The 26,360-nt window shown below is 38.5% G+C and overlaps 1 protein-coding gene across 7 annotated transcripts in view; it reads right to left on the bottom strand.

Moving 5' to 3' along the window:
* RYR2 (ryanodine receptor 2) overlaps positions 1-26,360 on the bottom strand; it is a 726,974-nt gene that overhangs the window by 23,438 nt on the left and 677,176 nt on the right. For all 7 annotated transcript variants that reach the window (XM_041747478.1, XM_041747480.1, XM_041747481.1 and 4 more), the window contains 9 exons: positions 18,304-18,408; positions 15,451-15,532; positions 12,114-13,411; positions 11,061-11,128; positions 9,423-9,570; positions 6,382-6,468; positions 5,553-5,771; positions 3,715-3,845; positions 2,349-2,391 (listed from right to left, as the gene is read on the bottom strand). In XM_041747478.1, coding sequence (XP_041603412.1) covers positions 2,349-2,391; positions 3,715-3,845; positions 5,553-5,771; positions 6,382-6,468; positions 9,423-9,570; positions 11,061-11,128; positions 12,114-13,411; positions 15,451-15,532; positions 18,304-18,408 — 2,181 coding nt within the window. The remainder of the gene's footprint in view (positions 1-2,348; positions 2,392-3,714; positions 3,846-5,552; positions 5,772-6,381; positions 6,469-9,422; positions 9,571-11,060; positions 11,129-12,113; positions 13,412-15,450; positions 15,533-18,303; positions 18,409-26,360) is intronic.

Here is a 26,360-nt window from a genome sequence, read left to right as displayed (position 1 = left end):
GGTGAGAAAGCCAACAGGCAAGGCCTGACATGTGACAAAGATCTGCATGAACCACTGTTGGCCCTGGGCATGCCACTTCTGATGGCATCTTCTCTGGGGTCCCTGTTACAAGCATTCAATGCTCCCACCATCTCCTGACTGGATCCCTGGAGCCTTGTCACCACCCCCTCGTGTCTTCAATGCAGGCCTAGCATAGACCTCTAGGCACCATTTGAATCCCTTCTGAGCAACCCCCTCTGTGCTCTGAGCTCCCCTCCCCCCAGCCTGGCTTTGCCTGTGTGTCACGTGTTCAGACCAGGGCTTAGATGTGGGCTCACAGCTCACCTTTGAGCCCAGGATGCAGAGCTCCATGACACAGCACTCTTGGCCCAATGCTTACAGACCACCAGAATCCCCACACACAATGAAAGCACAGGCAATGGGAAAAGGAAGGAGAACAAAGCAGGAGAGAGGACTGGCTGCTGAGTGGAAAAGGCGGCAGGAAAGCAGGGCACAGGAGTGAATGGAAGGAAATGAGAATGTGGGGAAAAGAGGCAGGGAAGGCCAAAGTGAAAGAAGAGGGTGGATGAAGAAATACAGTAATGGAAGAAGGGATTAGCAGAGATAAAAATCAGGGGTGTGGGGGTGGGGAGCTCAGTTGGTTAGGCTTGACTCTTGCTTTTGGCTCAGGTCATGATCTCAGGGTCATGGGATTCAGTCTCCGTGCAGCTCAGCGGGGAGTGTATTTGAGATTCTCTCTCTCCCTCTGCCCCTCCCTCTACTCACTTTCTCCCTAAAATAAGTGAATAATCTTAAAAAAAAAAAAAAGAAATAAAAACCAGCTTTTTCTAAATGTATACAATCAAGGTAAATAAATAGAAACACGAAAGAGTAGTGGTGAAGAGTCAATGAACACTGATTACAAAAGTTCAGGAAAACATTTGTTGTGTGTTATTCTCATGGCACTATAGCTGGGCTGGGATGATGTGAGTGGCTGTTCCCTCTGGACTGTGTCCTCACCTCATTCTCTGGAGAACAAATCAGGTCACACACACACACACACACACACACACACACACACACACGGTAGGAATGCCACGAATAGTCCTAGCTGCAATTACAATTTACTTATTTGACTGAATATGCAGTTTCTTTCTGAGACACTTGTGCCTTAACGATTTAAAACTGCTTCTTCATTAAATAATTAAGAAGAGTGAAATGTTCGAATTATCTATTTAAAATTGTTTAAAAATAAGTCTTTCAGAGCTTTTGCCTAATTTGGATGTGCTCATAGGCAGTAGCGCAGTGCTACTCAAAATGCCAGGTCACACAAGAAGACAGAAAACTTGCACCAAGATAAAAAAAAAAAAAAAACACATACACTACTTCTCTCAACTCTTAGGAAGTCTCGTGATTAAGGAAAAAAAAAAAAAGGTCAATGTGTTTCATCACATTTAAATCACCAAGATTTAAATTCTTGGTATAAGTCCTCTATCTCCCCTCAGGTTGGTAACACAACACTTGTGTGGCTGCTTGTTGTGAACTGTCCTAAGTGACCCTGAACTGGTGGCATCCCTACCAGGCCACAATCAGATCACTTCATTTGGTAGGTCTTTCTGCCTATTCACTCCAGATAGTGTCCACTAAGGCCAGAACCCATTATGGAACAGAGGGTGAGGTGGGTCAACCTGGCAATTAGAAAGGTTCAAAGAGTAACAGTAGGAGCTAGCATGTAACAATTATAGTATTTTATGACACCTAGGTAGTAGCATGTATATTATTTCATTTGAAAATGTGATCTACAAACATTAAAATCCCCGTGCAGTGGGAAGAGCAGAGATGATCCTTGACTCTCAAAATTAGAGAGCTAGCAGGTGCCACAGTGTACCCCTGACTCCATATCCATGTTCTTTCTACATACTCTGAGCGGTGGGCATCAGAAGAAGAAAACTTTATGAAAACAAAAAGATCTTTAAAGTTTATATGAAGTAAATAAAACTCAATCCTTTGTTGTCATGCAGTGACTTTACTTCTGTAATGAACAGCAGGATTCACAGCTGTCTTATCAGAAACTGGCCATCAGCTAATTTAGGTAACCCCAACAGTCTCAGAGAAAATTCTCACCAAGTCCTGTTACTGTGTGGCCTGAGCACTGTTTATTCACCTGAGTTGGAGGACAAGCTAATGAGTATGTTTTTTTCTTACGTGCAATTTTTGAAATTCATATTCAATTCCATTGCCACTTTGAAATGATATTGACAGATAAAGCATGCCTTAATATTTCATTGTACATATGAGCCACATCAAATTAAAATCTGACTTGTGCTCTAAGAAGAAAGAAAGAACGCATTCCTTTTGAGAAGCATTACCTTTCTTTTAACAAATTTGTCCCAATAGTTGTTGGGAAATGACCTAAAAAATATAAAGGCATAAAAGTAAAATAATACCATTTAAAAAATTATAAATAACAATATATTGGTTAGAATATACAACATGCTTAAAATAATATGTAAATATACATTCTTCCCCTCACAAAAATCATAATGAATTTGTCTCATCCCATAATTTTTCTATGTCATAAGTAGATTAGATATTATCTAAATGTATCTATAATATACACATACAAAATCACAAAAAGACTATGGGCTACTATTTGAAGGGAGAAGAATATGAGCATATTTATTAAAGAGTCTTGTTAAAAAAAAAGTCTTGTTATCTTCATTTACATTCATGACGTGTCAATATGTCATTTGTAACGTGTCATTTTTTGTCAATTGTGTTAAAAAATTAAAGTCCGTAAAAATCTGTCATTGTTTACCATTGAAGTAAAAAAACCCTCATTCCCACCAGTTATCCTCAAGAAAACTGAACATGGCACCAAAGCATGCTTCTCACGTCTTGCCTAACACAGTTTACTCAAAGGGATAGACTTCATTTGACTTGGTATAAACATCCAGAGTTGATAAATAAAACATTGAGCATTTAGAGTAAACATTTATAATGCACAGATAAATCATCCCTATTTGAAAACTCAGAGCTTATTAGACATTTAACTTTTTAAGAATAAGCAAAACTTTAAAAAAAAGATATTTCACAGGTGCATAGTATAAACTACTCAAAAAATATTGTATCACTAATACTTTTTTAGTGGTGTAAAATTATACTTTCCTGATGGACTTATACCTGGGACAGCAGCTAGGAGTCTGGATCTTGATCTCACAAGGCTATATATTTCGTGTACAGAAAATATACTTGCTTCTCTGCCTTATGTTTTACAGGTCACACTGTTTAGCTAGCTTGATGCCAGGCTGCTTGATGATACCAACATAGAAATTAACAACTTGGATACACTAAAAGTATGAAATTCAACTCTTTAATGCTACAACTCTTTCCATAATTTTTGCGTCCTCTGTGTTTTGGAGGAGATAACCTTGCACAGTAAGTTATGTACCTCCAGCTACACACTTCTCTGAGCACTGAGTAATGGATGTCAAGTTCCATCAGTGCTGTGAAAACGGGCTCAGAACCATTTTTGATTAAGGAATTCAGAACACAGGAAAAAAATTGATGGCATCCATTTAAGAACCTGACAGTGCTTAGTCTCTTGATTTTCTTGGCCGAAACTATAACTATTATTCACCTCTGCTAAAGTTATGACAACTCTGCAGGAACTCAAAGTATTTTTTTGTCTTGAATTTTTGAGCATAGAAATGTCTCACATAATTCTTTACTCACTGTGTGTTGATTACAAGTCTATCCCACTGGCCTTTAATATCATCTTCTGAAGGCTGTTCTGTAATATAAAGCCCATCAAATTCCAATTTTCGAGCAACTTCCTTTTCTCGCTTAAAAATAACCAATGGGACCTACATTTGAAAAAATAAACATGTTAAAATTAGTTTAGATTTACTGGCATCTCCTGTGGTCACTATCTTTACAAAACAGCTTTTGGAAAAAAATATTTCCCATGTTACTTCCAAGAAGGTAAAATTGAATGAAAATGAATTGGTTATATTTAGGCAGAAAGGAACATCTAGAGGTTTAGGAAAAACAGAAGATAGAACAGATATCATATATAATCATATGTATTCAAACACATAGAAATTTACAGATAATTGCACTACAAACATCACTTTTAAATATTAAAAAGATTCAATATATCTTTTATCACAATATATTTATTATGTATCTATGTATATTTATATATATAGATATATATATAAGACATGAATGGCCACAATAAGATATAGTAATGCTACTAATGTTCCAACATGCATGCTTCTAAAAAGTGCAGTTTTATTTGTGAGATCTCTTTAATGATTCCACGCTCAGAGTACCCACACGTGTTTTGAAATAAATTTTATTTTCAGTATCAGCAAAAATCTTTGTCAGTTTGCCAAAATGTTTCCAGAACATATTGATTATCTTCTCATTTGGACAAATTTTACACAAGGCACAGATAGAAGGATGCAGATGTTCTAGAAGTATCCAAGAATCCCTCCACCCCTCCCCCCAACTCATAAAACAAAGGAAAGAAAGGGAGGGACAGGAATTTCTGAAGAAAATTTTATATTCTAGTCTTTTGCTCTGGGCTCTGATTGTTTAAAAGTCTTCTGGAAGCTTCACAGTGAGAGGCAGGAGACAGTGAAATAAAGCATTACCATGAGAAGGTGTCTTGCTAGGAAAAATAAAGAGGTTTGCAAAGCTAATGGGCAGCCCTGAGTACTCGGAGACTATCTTGAGTTCTTTTCACCAAATTACATTACTCCCTTGGTAGGGATCTATGGATAAAGCTGTATTATTTTCTGGGTGAAGTGTGACAAACTGTAAAGCATTTCTGCCAATGAGGGCATTAGACAGGTACCTAATAACAGGACAATCAAAATGACCGATAGGTTCCACAGGATGTATTCTGTAACTCTAATACACATGGTGGGTTACTTCTGTGGGATCAAGTTTTGTGAAACTGGCCATTAGGTGGATGATTACCAATATGTGACAGAAAGCTAGAATAAGATGGCCCAAAGCCACATGCCCTTTCCAGGGAAGCTTGCAGATGTGGAGCTCTGAAGGCCAGGCCCCAATACCCTGTTTCCTCCAAAGCTGGAGACAACCCTATAGGGTTATCCCAGCTTCACAGACTGAAGCCTGTGCATGTGCCCTGACACATCTAAACCATAGGCCCACTTTTCTCTCTGTCCTATGCTTCTTTCTCCCCTTGCCCCACAGGTGTTGACTCATGGAATGTTCCCTAATAATAATTTTTCTTTTCTTTTTTTTTAAGATTTATTTATTTATTCATAGAGACTCACACAGAGAGAGAGAGAGAGAGAGAGAGAGAGGCAGAGACACAGGCAGAGGGAGAAGCAGGCTCCACACAGGGAGCCCGACGTAGGACTGGATCCAGAGTCTCCAGGATCGCGCCCTGGGCTGTAGGGGACACTAAACCGCTGCACCACCGGGGCTGCCCATAATAATTTTTCCATCTCAAAGTCTGCTTCACCAGAAGTCTAACCTGTGACAGACATGCGCACACATGGACACACAGGTACCCTGGTGTCTTACTATCTTACTTTCAAGCAGTAGTATCCGATGATGCAGAAGAAAGAAATGACCGTGTGGAGAATAGCTAAGATCCTCAGTGTGGGCTCCATGTAGCCGCTGCTCTCCTCCAGGACGTAGTGAACCGTGATGATTCTGGGTGACCCACTGTCTAGGCTGCTAACTTTGGCATTTTCACTTGAACTGCGAGTGGAGAGCTCCTTTCCTTCAACCACAGAAGAAGTGGAGACCTGATTCAAACCATTTAAAGTACAGTCAGTTCACTTCCTCTAAGATATCAGCACAAATAAGAAACAATGGAAACCCAGCCTGATCAGTAAAGAGCCAGAGATGAAGCCTGTGTCCCATGAAAAGGCTAAAAGTAAAGGCTAAAAATAAAAAGATAGCTTTTCAAAAACTGATAGCAGAGAATGAGCACATTCTTTAAAATTCCTTCAAATCTAAGTGAGACTTATGAGGATTCTGATGCATGCAGGGGGAAAAAATCAGATGGCTAAGCTGTCTCTCAATTATCAGAAGAATTTAATATAATAAAGGTATGCCACACCCACATGTGGTAACGAGTGAGACAGGCAGCCAGATTAGGCTAGGGACACTGGGTTAAGCTCCACAGAATCAAATGTTTTTCAGGTGAAGCATTACCCACTTAGTTTGGAGGAACAAATCTACTCCAGCCTTACTAGACCACCAGTGATAGGCTTGCTCTCTAGGTTTTCTCTATCATCAAAACATTTTAGAACAGGTTTAGACGTGCTCATTAGTGGATCTGCCAAAGCTGTACATGCAATTCAGTCCATCTGTAGTTTCATACTAGTTATTGAAAGACGAAGATGTACGTACCTTATAAAACAGCAAGATGAAATTGATTGCAAATGCGACAAATAAGGCTAACATTCTCATGTTGTAAAAGTTGCGAGCAAAATAGTTCTAAAGGTGAAAAAAATGATAGGGTCACTGAATCAAGAGATTGACATGTGCAGACAATTTAAATTAAGCATTCCTTCATTTCCCAAAACTATTTCTTGAGAGCCTACTATGTACCAAGTAGCATTCTCATTGCTATAGACAACAGTGAGTAAGAACATCTGGGCCACCACAGAGGACACAAATGATAAAGAAGCATATCCACAGATGAAAAATAAAACAAGACAAAATATCATTTCAAGGGATGCTAAATGCTATGAAGAAAAATCTATCACTTTAAGGCCTGAGGGAATGGGGGTGCTATTTTAGATAGGCAGGTCAGGGAAGGCTTCTTTTAGGAAGTGACATTTGAGCAGAAGTCTGAATACCATCGGAAAGCAAGGCAAGTGAACAACTAGGGAAGAGTGTACAGAGAGAGAGAGAGAGAGCACATGGGGAGGGGGGCATGAAAGTTCTGAGTTCAAACTGACAGTGTACTTGAGGGATGGTGAGAGAAAAAGCACAGTGAGGAGAGGAGGGGGTGGGAGGGAACAGATCAAAGAGGTGAGCAGGACATAGATTTCCAGGCTCCTGATTAAAGTTCGTAATCTTCCTTCCAGTGCAGTGGGACTTCTGGGGCCAGGCTGCCTGGCTGTGAAGCCCACCCTCACCACACGCTCACTGCACATGTGGACAAGCTCCTAACCACTCCTGGAGCATCACTGTGATCATCCGTAAAGTGGGCATAACAACAGAACTTTTCTCAGAGGTTTACTCGGAGGATAATAAGTTCATTGAGGGAAAGTTAGTTATTAATTTGTTATTGTAACTGGAATTATTACTTTATTCTAGGTAAGAGAGCAAGTTATTGGAGGAGCTGAAGAGGCCTTCTTACAACCAGATTATGATTTGGAAAGATCATTCCAATTGCTGTGCGGGAAACAGGAGGCAAGAGTAGAAGCAATAGGACTAGTTTGAGCAGGAGGGGATGGTACTGATGGTGGTGTCCTGGACCAAGAGCAGCTGTGGAGGTGGAAGTACTGAGCAGACTCTGGCTATACTTGGAAGACAGAACTGGGAAGAGTTACCACTGGATTGGATTTGAGGGAGGAAAGAAAGAGAGGACTCAGACACGGTAATCTTCTGGATTTGGGATCAGAGCAACTCAATAAATGGTTGGTGCTATTTATCAGCTAGAAAAAAACACCTAGAGGAGAAGTAGGCTTAAGGAAAAAGGAGATGGGAAATACCAAGTATTTGTTTTACTATTAAGTGGGAGAGGTCTATGAGGTATCCAAGAGGATATGCCAGGAGCTTGAGCATAATAGGTCATATCAAGATGACAATGCACCCCATTATTGGTCTCCATGTACATAACCCATTTGGGTGGCATCATCTCCCACACAGAACTCTGCCTTTACGGCCATGGCTTACTGGACCAAGACAGCCTACCATAGCCATACCAGGTCGTCACGTTGGTGCTTCTCGTGGAAGGTGGGAATTGGGTCATGGAGGCTGAGTTAGTAACCTTGTTTATCTGAGCTGGCAAATCACTAAGACTTGAGAGACAAGGAGCCTGTGGTGGCCATAATTAGTCTTGTACCTGCACACTGGTGGGCAGAGAAAGTCATATGGAAAGAGAAGCAGGAAAGCGGTAAGAGAGCATGTGACCCTGAGGCAGACAATGGAAGAAAGACCTCACTGGCTTGTTTGCACATCTGTAGTTAAATACAGTCTTCAGGAACTCATGGGGGCCACAGTGGGTTATTGGGGAGCCCATTCAACCTCATGCCCTACTATCTATGGTGCGCCTGCAGCCATGGCAACTCTTACAACACAGCAAATCAGTGATTATCCAGAGTTATCTACAAAATGTTTATGTTCAGGATACTTTGTACTAAGAGATAGGAAGAAAGTACAAGATAGTTTAAGAGGACATAGCTGAAACTATTAATTATGTTTGCATACCTTATATAAGAATGTGTAATATTTATACATAAGCAGTTAGAATATATAATTACTGAGGACAATCCATTTCCCTTACAGGTGAAGTGCTATAGTATACTGAGTTTCTTAACTATTTTTGATTTCTCAAAGGCTGTAAAACATCAAATATGATTTTGTCTTTCAAACGGCTTTATTATGCGTGTTCGTATGACATTATTGGTCAATACCTCTTGTAGCTTTATTCTACACACTCATCTCCCAACATTTTCCTGCTTTAAAAAATCATATATATTACAATAATAGGGCTTTCAACCAACATTTTTATGAATTCCATCTTGTATGAATACAAATAGAGAACTACACCTCCTTTGTTTTTCAAATATGAATATGCATTTTATTAATTTAGGGAGCATTTCTGCAAAATATATAGGACACTACATAAAGAACTATCTTCTCTCTTTTCATTCACTTTTTGTACTTGTTTCTATTTAGAGAATAATTCTTGAAGAGACCTTCTTATTACCAATAGAAAAGTTGGCTCACTACATTAATATTTTTGTAACTGGGCTTTTAATAAAAAGGTGATGTTCTAGAAAAACTGATTAACCCAGTTCTGGAACATCACTGTGAATTACCTGTACCCTGAAAGTCGTGTTTTGCTTTCATGCACTGCAGACCCTCATACAGTGTCCTGCAGAGCATATTTATTAATCTGCCCTAAAGTCTTTGTGGGAAGACACTGGTTGCAGTGTGCTGGCAGTCACTAAATCAGATGGGTTCAGGTAATGTGGATGTGTGTGGAGGTTATGGTTTGATGACAGGGAGCAGTGGACCAAAGGCATTTATTTATTATAATTTTATAATTATATATTCATATTTATGAGCACACTCAGGTGAGTAAATAAAACAGACTTGCATAGTTGACTTGGTCCCAACTGCCACCCAAGGAAAGGTCAATGAATATTTACTGGGTCTGACTTAGCACAGTCTCACAATATATCAACAACAATATTCACTCTAAAACATCTTACTAGAAGTTTCTGTTGATATGCTATGATTTTCTTCCAGAACGCTGACTCGGGAACTTCTGGCTCTCCATATCTATGTGTGTGGAGTTGCCTCAGCTTCTGTTTACCCTTATCTTCCTTGGCTTTTTCTTCTTTTTCTCCATCTTCTCCCCTATGAACACAAATGAATGAAATATAAACCATCCAGGACCTAAAGAGATGAATGGTTTGTGCCAAATTATACAAATGAACAAATGTTTAAATTATAGTATTATTGTTGAAAATGAGTTCCTCTGTCCACTGCATTATCATATTCAGAATTTCAGAATTAGGGATAGGATTTCTTGCCTCTTCTTGCCTCCCATAGATGGGCAGTCCTGTGAAATTCAAATCTAAAGGACATTTACAGGCTTGAAGTGTCTTTACAGCTGTATGTAGTCCATTCCCTTCTAATTGTGCAGTAAAAACATTTAAAAAGAGAATAACGATGAAGACTTTTTTTTTTTTTTTTTTGCTGTGACTTTCCAACAATCTTATTTTTAAATTATGGTCTTAATGTTCAGTTTTAACACTGATCAGCCACTAGGACTTAAAAAATCAGAGGCATATGCATTTGATTGTTCACATGTATGAAGCTGGTCGAGATATTAATTTTGCAGACAGTTATGGAATCAGAAGCCCTGAAATTTGACACCTGCAACCCTCCTGGGTGCCAACTACCAATCTTTCGTTTATTTATGGGTAGTCACATATACATAACCCATATCTAACCTTAATCTTTATGAGGTCTAACATTATTTTTAACATGAAAGAACTATCATAGAAATGACTGTCATGACATTACATTTCATTCAAACAGTCATTAATGTGACCATTTTTATAGCCATGCAGGATCTATAAATAGTGCCGACTACAAACAGCAGCCAAAGAAAATAACAACGAGGAGAAAAATAAAGTGCTATGCAAGCACAGTGACTCTTACAGGCACTTCAAATTTGACTTCACTGATTCTTTTAAAGGTATGCATATGAAACTATTTCACCTGGGGGGAAAGATGTAGGTTTCAATGGTTAACTGAAAGCCAGTGTTATCAGGAAGTGATCCATTTTTATTGCTTTACATCCAGCTCTTTATTTCTTGTGGCTCCAGAGCACCGGGAGCGTGTGTAGGGGGAAACGAAGATTTCTGAGTCCCACACCAGACCTGAGGAATCAGGGATCTTTGCAGTGGGTCCCAGTGATGGATCTTTGTTTTTAACAAATTCGCCAGACAGTTTTTATGCATGAGGCTCTGGGGCCACACTTTGAGGGATGTCACTGGAAGGATTCTATGCAATGGTGTTCAGAACATTCGTCTCCTCCCTGGCTTAGGAGGACAGAAGTGTCTGTGTGGTTTTAGGCACAAAGCTGAAGCAGTCAGTGACCTTGTGGACAGCATGACACGGAATCCCTGGAGCCATCCACAAGCAGAATCCTCATAGAACAAGGGGGAAGAGACGGCGTAGCAGCCCGAGGGGTGCTCTCCCCAGAGTCTCTCCTGGGGGATGGCAGATTTTGTCCTGTAGCAGGAGTCTGTCTATCATGTCCCCGGAAGGGAGAGAGGGAAAGCACAAGAAAATGAGACTTACTGAAACAAAGGGAAGTATACAGAAACTACACATACTCAGCCTTTTCAGGTTCAGACTTGTTTTCTTCTTTTTCCTCCTTTTCTTCCTCTTTGGCCTTCTGTTCCTGGAATGGGCCAAGGGGGAGAAGAAAGAAAAGCAGGATGACGTATCACCTCCTAATGAGTTTAGGGAACCCTGTGACCTCAAGCCAAATCATAACCTACAGGTGATACCCTCTTGCCACACACACCCTTCACTCTACTGGTGAAAACTTTCTCACCCTTCTCCACTCGTTCCTCCCATGCCAGCAGTAAGCACAGGCCTGCTGGGTTCTTTCTCACTTTCTTTTCATCCATCACAAGTACTTTCTTTACCTCATCCACTTATTCAAACCCTTCTCACCCCCAAGGCAAATCTTAGTCCCCCCTCTTTAAGCTTCATCGAACTATTCCAAAACATAGTGATGTTTCCATTTTCTCAACATATGTGACCTCTATGGTCTAGGGTCTGCACAACTAAGCATTTGTTTCCTAGTTTTTTCGTGTTAGTTACATCTGTCTAACAAACTCTTTAAGGCAATTTAAAAGCAGGGGTCACCTTTTATATTTCCTTTATAATACCCTATGATACCCAGTGGCCTTAGGCACATGGTAAAGACTCACAAAATCTGTGTGTGGGGATGCCTGGGCAGCTCAGTGTTTGAATATCTGCCTTTGGCTCAGGTCATGATCCTGGAGTCCTGGGACTGGGTCCTGCACTGGGCTCTCTGCATGGAGGCTGCTTCTCCCTCTGCCTATGTCTCTGCCTCTCTCTCTCTCTCTCTCTCATGAATAAATAAAATCTTAAAAAAAAAATCTATGTGTGGATGGGATGATGCTCAGCTCACTGTGTTGTCATTTGGGTGGGGACTTGTGCTTCTATTTTAACAGTTTAAGATATGTCAGTAATTTGTAAAGAATCTTAACAAGGCCAGCTTGGCCTACCATTTCCCTTGGGAAACTCAAGCCATGTATCTACCAGCACTGTGGCACCAGCACAAGGACCAGTGGCAGGTCCTCTGTCGTGTCCATCTGAGGTGCAGAGGGTTGCGGTGACTTAGAGGCACTTACCTGAAATTTTTCCTGCACGTCAGGGATGGGGACCGGGTTGCTCATGAGGTCGCTGAGGCCAGCATTGGGATTATGAGGAATGAGTTTGTACTGTCCTCCTTCTCTCTTCAGGTCCAAGCCGAATATATCCGAAAGAAGGTCACTTTCCTCTGTCAGCTCCTTTAGGTCTGTCAAGTCTTCTGAGGGCAGGGAAGCTTCCATGGGTTTCCTGTCCCCCTCCTCGCTATCCCCCCTCACTTCATCCTGTGTGGGGTCCGGCATGTTGGCTAAGAGCTCTGCCACCCTGATCTTCTTTGCCCCTTCTACTAGGCTGCCCCCCAGCAGCAGGCTGCAAATGATACGGAAAAAGCCTCTGGAAACGCTGGCCACGAAGTGCAGGAGGCTCATGAAAATATTCCAATAGGATGAAAAGGCAGCCATAACCATATCCTTCACAGTCATCTTCTTCACTCTTTTCATCTGCTTCTTCAGGCTCTTCAGGCTGAGCATTCGCATGAGGGTCAAGACATTGTACCTGAGAGCCAACAGGGCTGACTTGACTGTCAGAATGGAAAAGAAACCCATCCTGGGCCCCTGCTCTTCAGGCTTCTCCTTCTCACTCTCTTCCTTACTCACTGACCTCTCATTCAAATCCGACTCCGAGATCTGTGCCGCCAACTGCATTTCAAATATGGTGTCCTCACAGAAGTTCACAAAAAGTTCCATCTTCTCCTTTTCTCCCCCTTCATTGACAACGTCAAATATGAACTGCCGTTTGGACTCCTTGACCTGGGGCTTCTCCCACTGGGTGCGGCTGGACTCACTGATTTCAAAATAGACCCTCTCGATGCGTTTGGCACTTCCCATGATCTCGATGCGGCCCAGAAAGGGCTGGAAGTAATTCAGCACACTCTCTGCCAACTCCAGAAACGTCTGCAGCCGGGTGTCATTGGGCATGTGTTCAGACAAGTTTGTCAGGAGGACGGCAACGTTGAAGCCTATGTCCTTTGCGGGCTCATGGAAGCGTTTGACAAACTCTTCATAGTCGAGAGTCTCGTTTTCATCGGTCTCTGCACAGGACAGAAGAAACTCGGTTTCTGACTGTGTATAGTGCTTATGACTCTCCATCGCTTTATGGAAGTCCCTCTTGGAAATGACTCCTTTGCCATCGGGATCGTATTCCTTAAATGTGTCTGAGGACGTCAAATCTTTTAGTTTTAAAAACATGTCAAAAAACTTGAGAATCATCTCCACATTGTTGGAAGATTCCACAAGCATATCGACCATCTGTTTGCCAATGGTTCCATTGACGACATTACCTGGTGGTAGAGAATTGCATGTGTTCAAAATAAACATTTTTGATAAAACAAGTGTTTACAGAAAAAAATGACAATATAAATCTTACATGACATCTGAATCAAGGATATCTCCTAGTTTATATTCTGTTGCATGAAGTCTCAGGAAAAGATGGATAGTTATTTGTTCACTCTAGTTTAAAAAAGTGATTACATAAACGCATTCAAAACTGTATTTGCAAAGTGGTTAGACTAACTCAAGTAAAACAATATTTGAACAAAAGTTGTTTTCTTTCCTCCAACTGATCAAGGAAGCAACGTGTTTTCAGATAGATAAAATGGGGGAAAACATTTATATCCTAAAGCCAGAAACTAAAGTCTGGTTTTCATGTTAATAATGAAAATGAGTATTTGGACAGCTTTTTAGGATTGAAAAATCACTACTTGTAGACAACACCTGATTCAATGTTCATATGTCTGAAAGGCAGGTACTTTTGATTAATTCTGAGGAAAGTGAAGTTTAGTAAGGCTAAATCAATGTGCCTGTTGTGACAGGATTATCGAGGGTGAGTGCCAGGACTTCAAAGACATCCTCTGAAAGCAAATTATGTGCTCTTTCTGACTTACAATGTCAAGCCTCTCCCTACATTTCTTCACGGTCCAGAATATTTATTGTCAGAAAATGGAAGATCACTGATAAGCTTGAGAAAATTAGATATTATCCTAAATTATAGTCATAGAATGCTTTTATTCCTTGAACAGAATGTGCAGTATAACAAACACAGACAACAGAACAAAGACACATGGTGAGGTCTGCTGGAGTCCACTTGAGCAGTGTAAACACGTGGTTAAGAGAACAGGCTCACGAGCCACGCTAGTGGGTTGGAATCCAGGATCCACCATCTACTAGCTGAGCAACGTGGGCAGATTTCTGTGCCTCAGTTTCCTCATTTGCAAAACAGTAGTAATGATCCTATCAAGGCCATGATCCTATTAGGATTAAATGAGGAGCTGATATATTATAATGGGTGAATTTACGTTGTCGTGGGTGCAGTCACTGCTGCTCCTGCAGATGTTCTGCTCTTCATTACTATTATCTAGACTAAAATTTGATTTGAAGTCAGATAGAGGGTCCTGCACTCAGAGAGTGTACAGTAGCTTCCACATATGGATTTTTGCAAACATTGCATCTTTAAAGTCCTAGCACAAGGCATGCCACTTGCCTTCATTAATCCAAACACAGTTATGCAAAGCACGGCAGACTAAGAAACAGGAAACTTAGGAGGGATTCAAGAAAAAATTATAGGTAACAATAGCAAATAGTTTTTAGTGGCTTTGGTTGTATTCACGTGATTCCACTGACTTCTCACAGCAGTCTGTCATTACCTCTATTTCATGGAGGAGGAAACAGAGAAGGAACAAGTGCAAGGGTCACACTGCTAGGAAGTGGGAACGGCAGGGATTTGTACCCAAGCTCTTGTCCACCACACTTACCATCTGACACAGAAGAGAAATGCAGTAGCAAAGAAAGACAAGTCAGAAAAAGAAAAGAGAGAGAATGACAGCAGAGGGAGGCATGTGGTGGGAACACAAGTTTGCCACCAGCAGTTGCTGTGGGAGGTGATGCCCTCTGTTCTTCTCCTGCAGGATGCGAACAAACCCTGGGAGACACAGTGTAGCCAGCTCAAGGCAGTGGTTTACACAGTTGGAGTTTATCCAAATGCCTGTAGTCCCCCCCTGACCACAAACAGATGAACAAATAAAATCTGTATATACTACATGTCTGGAGAGTATATTCTTTAGGATATCATATTGAATGAAAAGTGTCAGTATACATTACTACTGGTTTCATCCCACAGCTATATAAACTGAGATATGTAAGATATCTCTTTTTCAAAAGGTAACTTTGAGAAAACAATAAAAGTCAGCAATAAATCCAAAGTATCTGTCACATCTCAGGGTTAATATTTTATTCTTTGCAGGATGCTGACTCCATAAGCAAGCACAAATTGGTCCTTAAAATAAAAGAATAATGGGAACTTGAAAATATAAATCAAAACTACCTTCTAACATGGACAGCAACATGACCACCATATCCTTCTGAAGATCCATTAATTCTTTTAATAGCTCAATTTGACTGGAATCCTGAAATATTAACATGTTATATTAACATATAACATATATAGCATATATCATATAATACATAACATATATATATTGCTTTTAGATAATATGAGAAGATTATGTAGTAAGAACAGCATTCTTATTTTCACAGAGTACTGCTTTATCAAATGTAAACACTTTCCAGAATTATAGAGCTTTATAAATTATAAGGTTTCCAAAATTATAAAGGCCAAGCATTAAGTATGTAGCTTATTGCAAAGAGATATGCTTCAGAATTAGTATTTACTACTGATTCTATCTCATTTTATTAAAGTATACATGAGGACAACAAATAGGTCTAAGAAGAGCACACAAGGATGAAAGCAGCCGCAGATTCTCAGGGCCACACAAGACTCAAGCGCCTCCACACATTTGACATCTTTCTTTAAGACTGTACTTCTTTCTCCTTCTTCTTAACTTATTATACAAAAATGCTACATGTTTTGTAAAAATTGACTTATTCTGGAAAAAAAGGCATAATAATGATATGACATAAATTCATTTTATATAAATCTAATAAAAATGTTCCCAAGTACCACCTATATGAATAGTGTTTAATGTATCTTATTTACTAATTTTATTAAACTTCTGATATTTCTCTGGTTGAGATTTTGGTTTTTTTTTGTTTGTTTGTTTGATTTTGATTTTTCACCATGAAAAAATTCTGTTACAAAGATATATTGTGTCCACACATCCTTGCTTAGATTAAGCATCTAGAAACACAGAACACAGGCAGCCCTGATGGCTCAGCGGTTTAGCGCTGCCTTTAACCCAGGGTGGGATCCTGGAGACCTGGGATTGAGTTCCATGTCAGGCTCCTTGCATGGAGCCTGCTTCTCCCTCTGCCTGTGTCTCTGCCTCTCTCTTGCTATGTCTTTCATGCATAAATAAATAAAATCTTAAAAAAAAACACAGAACATACTTATGTTGACATTATGAATCATCAAGTCTTCTTTTCATTTGAAACTATGCTTTGTTTCTTTCTAAAAAAACTATACAAGGTATCATTTTATTCATTTAGATTTTGCTACATATAAGGCTAAATTTCCCTATGGCTGGAAGGATGCGACTTTCTTTCTAAATAGTGTTCCTTTGGCTAGGTCTACAAACTGAACAACTGCTAGATAGCACCACATGTTAAAAAAATGATGGAACTACACCAGAAAGACAGCTCTCTTGTGAGTGTATAAATTTGGTTCATGTTGGTTTCCTTTACTTACTAAAATGTCATTAGTAATTAGATGAAAGAGCATGTTATTTCCTTATTTGGTGGAAGTCACCAATAATTAGATGTAGACAAGGCTCTAGCCAGGCTCTTCTGAGTCCTCTTCTCAACTAGGATTCAATCTTGGGCTGTACAGTCTTGAACAAAATACTGATATAATTTCTACCAGCTCAAGGATGCATCCCTAGGATGATCCTAGCTCACCTTAGTAGGATTTCCTGGGAAAACTCAAGGCTGCTAAAAAAAAATGTCTTGTTTGTGCCAGCTGACACCTGAGGACAGGTCTCATCTCCCAATGCCTATGTGAGAGTAAGAGCTGAACTTCAATAATTGCCAGCCTACAGACACAGCTGGCCTAATCATAGCTACACTGACCAACCCTTTGTAATTTCTCCCTTCCTGCCTCTACTGACCCTCTGCCTGTTCCATCACTCTCCCTATAAAATACTCAGTCACCTCTGTACAAATCACAGTGGAGCTTGGTTCATGCTGGACTCTTTTATCACTGTGATAGTTATTACTGATTAAAACTTGTCCTCACCACTTTAACCAGTGCCTGGCTTTATCTCTGATAATATGCTCCTGCTTAAAGGCCATGGGGGTCAGGTGCAAGTATCCTCATTTTACTGGAGGAACGGGAGCTGGCTCACCCATACTATGCTGTATGTGAATGAAAACACTGGGCAGGACTGGCAATCTTTAGGCCTTAAATACAGCATTCTTTCCTCTACCTGACACCTGGCAAACACCTAAGCCCTGAAAGGCATGTCAGACCTCAGGACCCACCATCAAACTTGGTCGCATCAAAGGGACTTATTTACTCTTTTCTGTACATCTGTTCTTTACATACTTATCCTTTTATATTTTTTCTCTTTGACTTTGGCAAAGTGTCCTGATAATAAATGAATGTCAGCTGTTGAGAAGAGCTGCTTATTTATGACTCAGTAAGAAAACTCTTTAACAAAGGATTTGCAGATTACAAATCCTGTTTCAATTACCTGGAGGGAGGAGGAAAATTTCTGTGAATAATCACCATGAAGTGGATCTATGTACAATGCTTGGGGACTACATTGTGTTATTTCTCTATTATATTCAATTCCTTAATATCTTTTGTTCTCAAATTTGAATATGGCTCCCATCTATTCTCAACTTATACAAAATTATTTTATTAAAAAAATTTAAATACAGAGTAGAAGAAGGGCTCCTGAGCAGCTCATTTGGTTAGACACTGACTCTTGATTTTGGCTCAGGTCATGATCTCAGGGTCATGAGATGGAGCCCCATGTCAGGCTCTGTGCTCAGCGCAGAGTCTGCTTGTGATTCTCTTCCTCTCCCTCTGCTCCTCCCCCTGTTCTTTCTTTCTGTCTCACTAAAATAGATAAATACAATATTTAAACATGCAGAGAGTGTAAGAGATGTCTAAAAAGTGCATCTAAGAAAGATCATATTTAAACAAAGGTAAGTATGTTGAATTTGCCAATGATTACAGTCTTTCATTTGTCATTTAGGATGAGAGAAGACAGTTTACCTGAGATAGCTTCATCTGCATGTGGGCAAATACATGAAGAAAGCCCACAACTGCGTCCCACAGCCTGCTGTGGGCCAGGCTCTGCTGATTCCCAGTGCAAGGACCCTGGACCAGAAACATAGATAGCAACTTAACAGATAGATAGGTAACTTAATTGCCAAAATAAACTTTACAGTAATAAGCAGGGAAAAAATTAATTTTGTGTTTACGTATCACCAACATGGAAACTGAAAAGATAGGAACCCAAATGAAAGATACACAGTGATGATAATGGTCGAGTACCCTTAGGAGATAAGCATACTCTTCTTTGAAATGTTTAATGTAACAAATTCTAAAAACAGTTTCTCAAGGATTTTCACATTCTCTTTATGCATAATAAAACAGTGACAAAAAATGGTGAATTATCTCATTTTTGTCTGGTTTTTAGTTTCTTTTATTTAGAGGAAGAGGGTAGAATTCAGTTGTTCTAGTTATTAAGTCAAATCAATCAGTAGTTACACCTGGTATGAAAAGGATCTGAGATTAAGCTTAAGAAATTACTTCTTATTGCTAAATAGTAACTTGGACAAAGCATTCCTGTTAAGGAAAAAGTCCTCTTCAATGCTTTCTTAAATGTACAGATGTTTTACCAATCTTACAACCATTGAGATTATAAAAGATTATTACTTGGTCATTAACTTCCCAAACCCAGAATCCAGGGCAAATGGAACCTAACCTTGCTCTCTTAGCTCACACTTCAGTTTACGTAATATCAGAGAGTACGTCTTGTAGCATGCAGAATCCTTGAATGGAGACCGTTTCTATATTTATTTTGCAAAGAAAAATTCTACAATCACTAAATTTTGCAAACACACCTACATCAACACCTACAGTAAATAAGAGGGATTTTAGTAAAAAAAGAAAAAATATATATATACAACACAGTTCTTAGCTTCCAATTCCTCATTCCTTTTGACAAATTGACTCATAATGGATATAAATTTGAGAGAACATTAAAACACATTGACTCTAGAAACAAAGTGACCAGAAGACACGACCATGTTGAAGATACTGACAAGATGTTGAAATGGAACTTTTTCTTGTCTCAGCTTCTCTTCTGTCCTAAAGCTAACAGTAAAAGACAGTAAGTGCCAGGCACCTCCCTATTTCAAAAACAAGGTGCTAGACTCAGGACATGCAAAGGGGGAGAATAAATAGATCTTTCCACCCTACAGATATAAAGGGGATGAAACTGAAAAGTGAGAGACTCTGGAGAACTCTCCATGTGCTGGGCATCTCCACCTTCCCTTCCTGCTGTGATGGAAAAGGAGAGAGCATCCTTTATGGCAAGTGAGCAAGGAGCCTTCAAAAGAGCCATCCACAGCACTTAGCATCTGTCTCCTGAAGCTGGGTATTTCAAAGTGTGAAAGGCACAGAGTGACCAAGAAAGATGCGTGTTTTCTCATTTGGGCTCCTAAGGAAGAAGCAACCCTGTCCAACAAGACTATGGAATCGTGCCCAAAAACATTGTCTGAAAGGGTGACGTGATTCCAAGGTGGACAGACAGGGTCTGGGGAGTAATTTGAAACTGGGTGGGAAAAGAGGCTTGTCCAGGTGCTGGAAAAAGTCAGCAGGCCAAACCCATTGATCAGAGAAAGCATACAATATATGCCAGAGCCAGGCCTGAATTATACATGCCCTGGAAGAAGGAGGAAGGAAAACCTTCTCCCCACCCTCCAGAGGATGGGGAGGATGACAGAGGGAAAGGCAGGGAAAGAGGAAGAGAAGAAGCCTGCTGGGAGATAGAAGCGAAGTGCAGATCATACACCTGGCCCTCCACCCTCAGGTTAGAGGCATTTCCAGCCCAAGGGTGAGGGGAGATTTTAAATAGGATAAGAGGTAAGTGTATCACTGTGCTTTACCAAAGTGGGACTCTGCCTATAACAAAGTGACTGGAGGAATTTTATTTATTTGAGAGTGGCCAGTGCACAAGATCCATTCAAAGAGTGGTAAAGAAATGGCCTAGAGAACAAGTAAGAGATAAAGTGGTGAGGAGGAGCAGGTTCCTTTAACTTCTAGCTTAATAAATTCAGGCCATTCAAGGGACCAGGCTACGGGGATTTTACTGTATATTTCAGTCCTGGCTGGCTCTTATAGCTCTGGTTTTGAAGCAGTGGATCTTCAGGATTTCACTGGGGTTCAAGTCCAGCATCTGCATAGTGCTTCCCGGTGCAAATACCTGGGTGGGTGTAAAGTGTAGGGGGCTACTAGGTCAACACTAAAATGTTATTTCAGAGGTGCCTGGCTAGCTCAGTTGGAGGAACATACGACTCTTGATCTCAGGATTGTGAGTTTGAGCCCCATGTTAGTTATAGAGATTACTTAAACAAATACTTAAAATTAAATTAAATTAATGCCATTTCAAATAACCTTGATTCGCCCCCCCCCCCCCCGGTCAGGACAAATTTTCTTAATGTGGAATTGAATATTTTAATCAAAAATTAAAATATATATAAAAGACTCAGATTTTCTGCAAACTCTAGCTGGCCAATAGTTGTTTTTGCAACTCTGAGATGACAGAGTTGCAAACCTAAAGCCAAAGTATCCATGTTTCCTTCTAACGCTGAAACACAGAACTTCTGTACTTTCTAGCACCTGCTCAATCTTAGGCCATGCACTTCTGGCATATGACCACAAATCTGAATGGAGCATGTGCCTCATCTACTGTGTAACATTCTTATTTTTCACATCTACTCAGTGCCTATATCATATAGAACTTTCACTGACTGCCAGATGGTAGGTTGCTCTTGCTTTCAGATGAACAACTTCTGACAATAACAAATAAAACTTTCTCTTTTCTCACCAAATTCTGTGATCTTATTTTTGGAACTTAGACAATATAATGCCCTCTCATTCAAGCAATTCTTATTCTTCTCCCTTTATCAAAACTGGAATGGAATCCTATAGATGATTACCTTGATTTCACTGGTTTTGGATCTCCTAATTAAATAATTCTCTACAGTTAGCAAAAATTTGAATCAAAAGAGTATGCAATATTGTAATCTAGAAGGCAGTCCAAAGTAAGCATGGACTTAATGATGAGCTTTTATTCACAATATTAATAATAGTGAGTAAATACGATGCTAAAGCAAGATTCTTCAAAATCTATTTCATTAAATTCAGTGTGGTGGCATGGACTGGTTCCTGGAACAGAAAAAGGACATTCATGGAAATACTGGTAAAGTCAGTATAAAATCTGTAATTTAGATTTGAAGATTCTATTTCTACTTCTTGGTTTTGCTACATGTGTCATCGTTACATAAAATGTCAATGTTAGGGAGAACTGGTGAATCTTACATGGGAACTTTCTTTACTTTTTCTTTGCAACTTTTCTGTATATCAAAAACTACTACAAAATAATTTTTATTAATATATGTATTTCAGAAATGGTTAATATATATAAAAATACCATATAAAGTACTAGTAATAATAAGTTAAAAAATGAACAAGCCATAATAAGCCAAGCTACTTTATCCCCTCAATGCTCATACAGAATGTTCTCTGTTACATGAACAAGTGACAGAATTAAGTTTGGAGTTCCAGTTCAAGATGGTGACATAGGAGGATCCTGAACTCACCTCCTCCCATGGATACACCAAATCTACAGCTATGTATGGAATGACTGCTATTGAGAAAAACCTAAAAATTGGTGGGCCAACCCCTTCACATCTGCAAATGAGACAAAAAGCAAAGCATATGGTAGCAGGCAGGAAAGGCTGGGCAGTCTCACCATAAACCCCACTCCAGGTATGATATCTCACAACTGGAAGAAAACTCAAAACCCAAGACTAGGAGGGGGTGGCTATTTCATCTAATACATAGATATTAATAGTCAAAAACAATGAAGAAACAGAGGAATATGTTCCAAATGAAAGAACAACATAAAACTTGAGAAAAATATATTAATGAAACAATATAGAGTTCAAAGGAATGGTCATAAAGGTGCTCCCCAAACTCAGGGGGGAAAGTGGATAAACAAATGAGAAACTGAACAAAGAAAGAAAATGTATGAAAATTCCAAACAGAAGTCACAGAGCTGAAGAATACAAGAACTGAACTGAAAAACTATCTAAAAGGGGTTTCAACATCAGACAAGATGGAGCAGAAGAAGGATCAGTGAATTTAAAGACAAAGCAGTGGAACTCCCCCAGTCAGAGCAGCAAGAATGAAAAAGAATGAAAAAAATGAAGACAGCACAGGAGCCCCAGAAGGAAGAGAAAAGGGCAAAAAAACTTATTTGAAGAAATAATGGCAGAAAACTTCCTAGTTTGGGGAAAGTAACCAAATAAGAGAGCCCAAAGAGGCCAAGATACATTATAATAAAAATAATTAAAAGTTAAAGACAAGGAAAGACTCTTAAAACTAGGCAAGAGAAAAACAACTTGTTACATACAAGAAAACCGCCTACTATTAGCAAACTTTTTCTGCAAAAACTTCACAGGCCGGAAAGGACTTCAACCAAGAATACTCTATCTGATAAAGTTATCATCCTGAATTGGAGAGATAGAGGTTTCCAAACAAACAAAAGCTAATGGAGTTAAAAAACATTAAACTGGCCTTCCAATAAATTTCAAAGGGACTTCTTTGAGCTGAAAGCTAATTAATAATAAGAAAACATGAAAGTATCAATCTCATTAGTAAAGGTAAATACCTACCGAAGATCATGGATTAATCACTTATACAGCTAGTGTGAAGAATAAAAGACAAAAGTAGTAAAAACAGATGTAATTATAATAATTAGTTAAGGGGTACACAAGATAAAAAGATGTAAATTGTGACATCAATAAACATAAAACATGAAGGTGGGGAGAATAAAAATGTAGAGCTCTAGTTATGTTCAAATGTAAGTTGTTATCAACCTAAAATAGGCTTTTATAAATATAGGTTATTATATGTAAGCCTCATGGTAACTACCTAGCAAAAACCTACAGTAGATATATAAAATATAATGAGAAAGGAATCAAACCATACCATTAAAGAAAGTCATGAAATCACAAATAAAGCAAGAGAGGAAGAAAGAAATAGAGGCATAACAAAAACAACAAAAATTAGAAAACAATGAACAAAATGGCAATCACTACATACCTATCAATAATTAATTTAAATATGAATAGACTAAATTTTCTAATCAAAAGACATAGATAGATGAATGAATTAAATAACAAGACCCATTTATATATTGCCTACAAAGACCTACTTCAGATATATGGACACCCAAATGGAAAAATGAACAAATGGAAAAAGATATTCTTTGCAAATGGAAACCAAAAGAAATCTGGGTATCTATACTTATATTAAAAAAAAAATTAGGCTTTAAAATAAAGATTTTAATAAGACAAAGAAGTCCATTATATAATGATAAGGGGGTTAATCCAACAAGGGGATATAATATTTGTAAATATTTATGTGCCCACTAAAGGAGCACCTAAATTTATAAAGCAAATATTAACAGATCTAAATGGAGAAATAGATAGCAATGCAATAATAGTAGGGGAATGTATGTTTTTCTTAAGTGCACTTGGAATTATCAAGGACGGACCATATATTAGGCCACAAAACAAGACTTAACAAATTTAAGAAGACTGAAATAATATTAAGCATCTTTTATGACCACAGTGGTATGAAACTAAAAATCTATTATAAAAGAAAACTGGAAAATTCAAAAATATGTGGAGATTAAATAACATATTACTGAACAACCAACCAGTCAAGGAATAAATCAAGAGAAAGATTTTAAAAATATCCAGGGCGGCCTGGGTGGCTCAGCGGTTTAGCTCCTGCCTTCAGCCCAGGGCCTCATCCTGGAGTCCTAGGATCGAGTCCCATGTCAGGCTCCCAGCATGGATCCTGCTTCTCTCTCTGCCTGTGTCTCTGACTCTCTCTCAAGAATAAATAAATAAAAATTTTTAAAAAATCTTCAGAAAAATGAAAATGGTAACACATAATAAAAATTATGGAGTGCAGAAAGAGTTCTAAGGGGGAAGTTTATAGTGACAAATGCTAACCTCAAGAAACAAGAAAAATCTCAAACAACCAAACTTTACACTTTATTGAAGGATAAAAAAAACTGAAGGTCAAAGTTAGTAGAAGGAAGGAGATAACAAAAATCAGAGCAGAAAGAAATGAATTAGAGATGAGAAAGGATAAAAAGGTCAATGGAACCAAGAACTGGTTCTTTGAAAAGATACACAAAATTGACAAACCCTTATCTATAATTACTAAGGAAAAAAGAGAGAGAACTCAAATAAATAAAATCAGAAATGAAAGAGGAGACAAAAACATAAAATATAATGAGATTACTACTACTATGAACAGTTATTCTCCAACAGGACAACCTAGAAGAAATGAATAAAATACAACCTTGCAAGACTAAATCATGAGGAAACAGAAAATATGAATAGACACTAATATGAAGATCGATTAAGTTATTTAGAAATTCCCTACAAATGAAAGTCAAGGACCAGATGGCTTTACTGGTGAATTCTATCAAAAATTCAAAGAAGAATTAATACTAACTATTCTGAAACTCTCCCCAAAAAAATTTGAAGAGAAAGGAATACTCATTTTATGAGGCCAGCATTACTCTGATACCAAAACCATACAGGGACACTGCAAAAAAAGAAAATTACAGGCTAATGTCCCTGATGAACATAGATACAAAACTTCTCAACAAAATTTGAGTTCAACAATACATTGAAGGGCACCTGGGTGGCTCAGTTGGTTAAGCATCTGCCTTCGGCTCTGGTCATGATCTCAGGGTCCTGGGATTGAGCACCACAACAACATCCATGCTCAGCAGGGAGCCTGCTTCTCCCTCTACTCCCTACTTGTGCTCTCTTGCTATCTTCATCACTATCTCTGTCTCTCTCTCTAAAATAAGTAAAATCTTTAAAAACACATAAACAAAACCAATACATTGAAGAGATCATACACCATGATCTAGAAGGATTTATTCCAGGGATGCAAGGATGGTTGAACATCTGTAAATAAATCAGTGTGATATACCACATTAATAAAATGAAGGATAAAAATCATATGATCATCTGAATAGATGCAGAAAAAGTATCTGACAAAATTCAACATCCACTTATGGTAAAAAACTGTCAACAAAGTGGGTATAGAAGGAATGTATCTTAACATAATAAAAGCCATAAATGATAAGTTCACAGCTAATACCATAGATGATGGTGAAAAGCAGAAAAGTTTTCCTCTAAGATCAGGAATAAGTCAAGGATGCCCACTCCTTGCAAAATTGAGTTTTGCAAAAGCAAAAACAAACAAGTGGGACTATATTTTTATTCAGTGTAGTACTGGAAATCTTATCCAGAACTATTAGGCAAGAGAAATAAAAGACATCCACATTGGAAAGAAAGAAATAAAACTATTTGCATGAAGACATGATACTATATATAGAAAACCTTAAATATACTCCACCAGAAAATGGTTAGAACTAATAAATCAATTCAGTAAAATTGCAGGATACAAAATCAATATATGGAAATCTATTATGTTTCTATGAACTAATAATAAACTATCAGAAAATTAGAGAAATAATTCTATTTGCAGTTGCATCAAAAGGTTAAAATATCTAGGAATATGTAATCAATTAGGTAAAAAAAAAAACTTGTTCAGTGATAACTTTAAGCACTGATGAAAGAAATTGAAGATACAAATAAATGCAAAGATATCCATATTCATGGATTGAAAGAATTAATATTGTTAAAATGGCCATACTACCCAAAGCAATCTACAATGCAATGCCTCTCAAAATTCCAGTGGTATTTTTCATGAAATAGAAAATATGATCCTAAAATTTGAATGCAACCACAAAGGATATCCAAAGCAATCTTGTGTAATCAGAAGGCATCACACTCCCTGATTTCAATCTATACTACAAAACTCTAGTAATCGAAGCAGGATTATACCAGCATAAAAGCATACCTACAGATCAACAGAAGAGAGTCTAGAAATAAACTGACACATATGTAGTTAATTAATTTATGACAGAAAAAAAAAAC

This window comes from Vulpes lagopus, chromosome 3 (assembly GCF_018345385.1).
Source record: "Vulpes lagopus strain Blue_001 chromosome 3, ASM1834538v1, whole genome shotgun sequence".
NCBI lineage: Eukaryota > Metazoa > Chordata > Mammalia > Carnivora > Canidae > Vulpes > Vulpes lagopus.
The sequence above is the reverse complement of the archived record's forward strand: the minus strand, read 5'-3'. Positions and strand labels throughout refer to the sequence as shown.